The sequence below is a fragment of the Charadrius vociferus genome, unplaced genomic scaffold, assembly GCF_000708025.1.
Source record: "Charadrius vociferus isolate BGI_N301 unplaced genomic scaffold, ASM70802v2 scaffold320, whole genome shotgun sequence".
NCBI lineage: Eukaryota > Metazoa > Chordata > Aves > Charadriiformes > Charadriidae > Charadrius > Charadrius vociferus.
In genome coordinates, this window is record NW_009646501.1 from 1,046,268 (window position 1) to 1,052,619 (window position 6,352).

At 41.4% G+C, this 6,352-nt stretch overlaps 1 protein-coding gene across 1 annotated transcript; it reads right to left on the reverse strand.

Annotated features, from left to right (window-relative positions):
- Window positions 1-3,750: 3,750 nt before the first annotated feature.
- ADIG (adipogenin) lies at window positions 3,751-4,862 on the reverse strand. The gene is made up of 2 exons (XM_009883603.1): window positions 4,736-4,862; window positions 3,751-3,767 (listed from the first exon to the last, which is right to left on the reverse strand). Exons 1-2 carry the CDS (start codon window positions 4,860-4,862, stop codon window positions 3,751-3,753), a joined length of 144 nt encoding a protein of 47 aa, XP_009881905.1.
- Between the last annotated feature and the right edge of the window lie 1,490 nt (window positions 4,863-6,352).

Consider the following 6,352-nt stretch of genomic DNA (forward strand, 5'->3'; position numbering starts at 1 on the left):
ACAAGTTTTATTTAAGAGCATACTGCTCTGGACAAATATTTGGACATGCAGAGTTCAGGGGATGGGGAGGGAAAGACAAATAAACATAAACAAGGCATACTTCATAATTAGCATAGGTTAGTGTAACTGTTACACAGTCTGCCCGTGCAAGACTACAGAGAGACACAGTTGCTTCACTCCAGGAGCAGAGACATTTTTCACAAGTGGCAATGTGCTCTTTGGGATGCGACTTCCTAATTCAGGGCTTCTTTAAAAAAAAAAAAAAAAAAAGAAAAAAAAAAGAGGTTGTTGAATGTGTGCATCAACACCAGGAGCAAACAGCTGTTCTGTTCATAGCCCGATGACTGGATAAACCCTTAGGCCACAAAATTACAGCTCATCCCAGCCCCACCAACCTCCTTGTAGTCCCACCAACTGGTTAAATCAAGTTCTTGGTGGGTGCCTCTTTGGGCTGTAATCTAACCTTGTACCAGCCTGTTAGCTGTGCTGAAAAGCATACCCTGAAGAGAAATGAAGGAAATGCACGCTCAGTGTCTGCTAAGGGCTTAATTATTTCTTGTCAGTTGGAGGTAGGCTTGTTTCATTTGTTAGTCTTGAGTGTTGAAAAACTGTTTCTTACTTGGAGAACTCACAAGCTGGAGATCAGAAGAGTGCTAATTGCAGTCTGAGTGAAATAACCACTGGACTGTACTGCGTTTAAGCTCCAGTAAGAACCGCTGCTGAGAGCCATTGCCTTCCTCTTATTTCTTTGAAATCAAACATTAGTAGAGGTGAACACTGGTGCCAGTGTACCCTTTGGTCCTTATAAAAAAGGAAGTCATCCCCCTCTACCGCAGGAGGGGAGCACAGTACGCACCCAAGCGCTGGACAAGATGCTGACTGATGTCACCCATTTAATATTTAGCCAGTCAATATTCATCACTCAGAAAGTAGCTGTTGTGACTCAAGTGTGTCAACTTAGTCTTGACTAGATTTCCTTTTCAGAGGCTTAACCTCCCTCTGCCATTCTGCAGTAGCTCTCACAGATGCTGACTGGGATTGCTGCTAATGGTCATGGGACTACCTACTCTATTTCCACCAAGGCGGTTATCTGAGCTTCATCAATCTGTTCCAGTTCGCTTGTATCTCCTCCCCAAGATTGAAGCCAACAGCCCTCTGTTTTCCAGTCTCAGGGAGACCAGGATTTTCATTACTTTTTCACCCAGCAAAATGAAGAGCTGAGCCATGTAGATAATCAGAGAGGATAGCAGCAGTAGAATCCTCAGGACATTAGAGATCTGGAGCAACTGGCAGACAAAGTTCCAGGTGAGAGAAGAAAGCATGGTGCACAGGAGCTGGTGAAAAGGAAGAAGAGAATTGTCATGGCAATGATGTTTTCTGAAGAGGTCCAATTTTCAGTAGGATGTAAGTGTTGCGAGACCATGAGTTCTTGTTCCCTTCCCACACTCACTCAACACGACTAACAAGCCTTTCAGTATGAGTATTATCTCCTACAAGAGACAAGCTTAAATCTCAGTTCTTCAAACTGCTCTGTTCACATCAATACTTGTATATGTGAAGAGCTCTAGGAGAACCAAACAGCACTGTAGATAAGTCCAAGCTCATCCTTAGCATTGTTTCTCTAGCCTTTTAACAACAACAATAAAAAAAAACCCCACCACATTACTACACTGTCTTGGTGGCCCCCCCACCACCACATTACTACACTGTCTTGGTGGTGTTAATGATGTCAAAAATACTTTGACTTGAGACATTACTGATTCCATGCTAAAGCTCAACTCCAAGATATGCTAGTGAAACAAGTGCAGCAATTGAAGATGACACCAGTCCTTAGCTATTCTAGCCTAACAAAAGGTTACCATTCCAACAAAGCTGATGGAAGTAAATGTGCATGAGTACCTCAGCTGCTGCAATTCAAAAAACCCAGCAATATAAAGGAGTAGACAGAACTGTGAGTAGTAACAGTGGAAGCACAGACCAGCTTTCCCTTCTGAACCCCTTCTGCAAAGGAACAACAGTCAAGGCACAGGGAAAGAAGACACACAAGACACTGATCTCTTCCACTGCTTCAAATATATCTTTTGGGATTTGTAGAAAGCCTAAAAGCATTGAGACTGCCGTGTTTACAAAGAGACTTCTGGCTTCAGCTCTCATCAAGCAAGTGAAATAAGTCCAATTCTTAGTTACATATTCCCTTGTGAGAAATACAAAGCAGTTTTTAAAAATATATATAGCAGCCATACATACCAGGAGAGTTTCTACATACAGTTGAGCTAAACTTCTTTTCTTAGAAGAGTAGGTAGCAATTTTAACTGTTTCAAATTCAGTTCTTAAGGACTTCTTAAATATGTATACATGTCTTTAAATATATATAGACACATACATTACACATATATGATAGCTATTCAGAACAGTTTTGTGTTACCTTGTCTACAAAAGGAGTCATTCCAAATAGGGAAAACAGAAAAACATCTTTCCTTAGTCATTAACCAAGCTGAAACCAATCTTGCAGCTTTCTCTTACCCAAGAGGCAGGGAAATCAGGCAGAGGTGAAAAAAATCAGAACTAAGGCACAAAAGCAGTAGATATGCAAAGAGGTAGTCTGGTCACGGTACTCACCACCGCAATGTTACAGAGGTCACTTTTCTCAACTTGGGAAGGCCTTATCTTCTGGCTGTGAAACCAGCTGTCTGAGATTACATCAAGAAGACTTTGCTTGTGGCTTTTTGGTTTTGAACTCAGATAAGCAGGTTTGGGCCACAGTTTTCCCAGAGATCCACTAGATTGCATCTCTTCTTGAGTGTCTGTACTGGATGTGTCAGTGGAGCTTTCTTCCTCTGTCAGTTCATCCTCAAATTTAGAGTCAGAATCAGGCTCATCAGAAGATTGACTCTTTATTTCTTCTACACCAGGCACCTGTGCTAATATGAGATTTAAAAAGAACACATAAGATACCTGTAACATGACTTCTTCTCCCTATCTACAAGCCTTGCATGCTCCATCTAAGAGCTAGGCAAGGTTCTTCTGAGTCTTTTCCCACTGAAATGAAGGGTTTCCAAGCTCAACTTATTGTAGAGGCAATAAGAGGCCTGTACAAGTGTTTGATTTTAACCAATTAGCCCTTAATCAGCGACTATATTAAAGGAGGAGCTGAAAGATGTAATGCTTTTTACTTGTACATGTTGTAAAGCAGCATAAAATAAGTGGGCATGACTGAATTAGTCAGAAAGATATTAAAAAGAGTGCTTTTATTTTACTCTGTCAAGAGTGAGTGAGAAACATTTTAATGTGCTAGTCCTGCAAACACAGAAGTATAGAAAAACTTAGTAAAGTGTGTAGTCATGTTTCTTAAAATGGAATTTAGAGCAATTGTGTAAATCCTTGGTGCTAGCAATAGTCACTTTAGGGCCAGAAATTGTGAAGGTAAATGCAGTACATAAAACCTGAAAAATCTCATTAAAGGCATGAAGATATTTCGGAGTTACTCTGTCCAGGCAAAAACCTGGTACTCAGCCCAAGTGTAAGTATGTGGCACAGCTATCCTTTACCTATGCAAAATATTTATTTTATTCTGCTCTTCAGGCATCAGCAGTAAGTTATGCTTATGCTGTTCAGGATAGCTTCTACTATTGTCACAACCTCTTACAACCTGCATTTTTAATTACTATAATCGGTTACCCCCAAGAGTGCACTTAAGCATGTGGAAGGAAGATACTTTACTATTGCAGCAAGCAGAGGCTGTTATGAGCATCAGTTATGTGCTAAGCCTGCAGAATGGGAGCTAAAAGTTGAAAATGCAGCATGCACACACATGCAGGACAGGAAAGGAGGGAGGAGTATAAGCCTCTGCTGTGGTAAGTATCTCCTGTTTCTTTGCTGTCTGTGGGTCTAAAGGAATTATCTTGTCACTACTCCTGTGGGATCCATTATAGGACTGGATACTGCCTTACCAAGAAGGAACAGAGGGAACGAAATAGAAGTAAAAGCTTGCTGAAGTCAGATTTTGTTCTTATTTTCCTTCCTACAGCTGTTCTGCAAAGGCAGAATCACTGCTTTTGAATTTACGACTGATTCCTCAGCTGGGATTGCTTATGCTCCAGGATTAGAGCAAACCAGCAAGGCTTTATCCTCAGGAGTACATCAGCAAGCCTATTATTAGCCTAAACCAAAGCTGTTACTAGTTACTGCCATGTTAGAAATAAGAATCAGTGATGGGAAGAGGAGCAAAATACACAAATAAATGAAAATGTATGTCCTGTTTCCTTAAAAAATTTTCTATCAGCCCTAGCATTGATAAAAGAATCCCTTACAGCATCCCCAGTAACAGTCCGCCCCCACCCTCACCTCCCCCCCAAAAAAAGAAGTGTAAGAGAACTATAATGCCAGAGTTTGAAAGTGTACAAACTTAGAATTGGGTTGGCTTTCTGGGGGATTTTTTACAGAAATTTACAAAAAATTACTTGTCCTTTGCCTTTCTTAAATTAAATTACCACTGAGAAAAAGGGAGTAAGGAAGAACAGCTGGCAGCATCCTGTCTTGTAAGCATTTTTAACAGAAAAGCATATTAATCTGAGCTTGATTTTCCATATGCTACCAACAGCACTAAGAAACCTTTAGTTTCCTTCTGTGACAAGTAGCATTAGCCTAAAAATAGCTAGCAGAGTGCTTTAAAGATGAAGCTAATAGATAAAGCCTTTATGCAGGAGCATTTTATCTGATCAACTGTAGAACTTACCTTCATTAAGTAAAAGCTGTAGCCAGATAATGATTATGATCAACAGCATTACAAATGGCAAACAAAGCCAGAAGAAAAGAAGATGAAAGGTCAGATCATTCACCAAAGGAACCAGAGGGTACTTCATTGCCAGCTTCAGGTTACACTAAGTTTAGAACAGCTCGCCTGCTCCGCTTTACTACCTCTTAATAACTCTCATTGCATCACTGCGTTAATCGCAAGACGACCGCTGATATACTCAGCATGGTTAGAAAAAGGGACAGCCCTGTGCTATGCAGGGAGGGAGTAATAAGGATTAAATGTGGGATAAGAAGAACTGAGAAAACATCTGATTTGGTTGTCCTTCCTTCAGTTGCTACTTAAAGGATAAACACAAGTTAGGAAGCTTTCAAGGCTTATGTTAAAACAATAGTTAAAGGCATGTTTATATCTTCAGATCCAGGGGACATAACCAGGCGCTTCAGCCACTTTGAAACTGGGTAGCCAAGGTTATGTCTGAGAAATTAATAAAACACAATCAACCCTGCAGAGATGTGCAGAGGATGACTAGCAAAAAATTACTTCTCCCAGGTGTTCTTATTTGACACAGAGCACAAATATGTCCCACATTAACATGGACTTTATTTTTAGCCTACTCACTATGTTTCTATCTATTAGTTAATCCATTAGGAAAATAAACCTCTGTATTTTCATTGTCATTTTATCTCCCTTCCTTCCAAGAAAGACAAGCTAGCATGTTTCATAGGATATGTGCCTAAAAATGTATTTCTTAATAGTAAAGGAGTTCTGTATGATTAAAGCAGGTACAGATATGTGACTTTGGTAACTTGATATTCATCACACCGTTTCTCCTTCAATAAAGTAAAACCATTAGCTGTTGCTTACCTCACAGGGGGCTGTTTGGCGACATTAATTGTTTGTGTAGCTCTCAACAAACCTTAGACAAGGGCTGCTATGTAAGTGCACATTATGAATGATTGCATGCATTTAACGTTCTTGCTTGTGTGCATGTGTTTGGTTTTATGTAGTAACAGCCCCTTGAAATCAGCCTTTTAATCCCAAGATCTAAAGCACTTTGTAAATTCTTATTAATTCACGCTAATAACAGCCCTGTGTGATAAAAGAAAGCTATTATCCCCAGTCTGTGCATTGAGTAAACAAATGAGAAAAGCTATTAATGACCTTAGCTTTAAGGATGCTAAATATTTGCAGTCCCCATTTCACACAGGGCAGGTGGTGGGTTGGCAGCACTTCTGACAACCAGGCGGTTGGTGGTTTGTCCACAAAGGCAGTCACAAGAGTGACGGGAAGGAGCAGAATCCAGAAGTTATGATCTCTTCACGTTTTCATGGTAAAGCGTTTCTCTGGGACCACTCAGGGTCCACCCTTGCTCTCCACGGAGCCGAGCCGGGGGCTAGGTTGGCTGGGCGGCCTGTCCTTCGCTCCGCCGCCATGGTGGGACGGCTCCCAGCTGCTGTGCCCGTCTCCCATCCGCGCAGACACCTGTGGAAAAGGGCAGGATGTCTCCGCCCTGGCTGGCACCCTTTTTTTCAGCAGGGAGATGTGCCCGCTGAGCGCTGCGGAGGCCTCAGGGAAGCCGCTGCTGCGTGGGTGACC

Bases quoted from the DNA above. Each gene is read 5' to 3' on its own strand.
- ADIG (XM_009883603.1), bottom strand. From the start codon at position 4,862: ATGAAGTACCCTCTGGTTCCTTTGGTGAATGATCTGACCTTTCATCTT.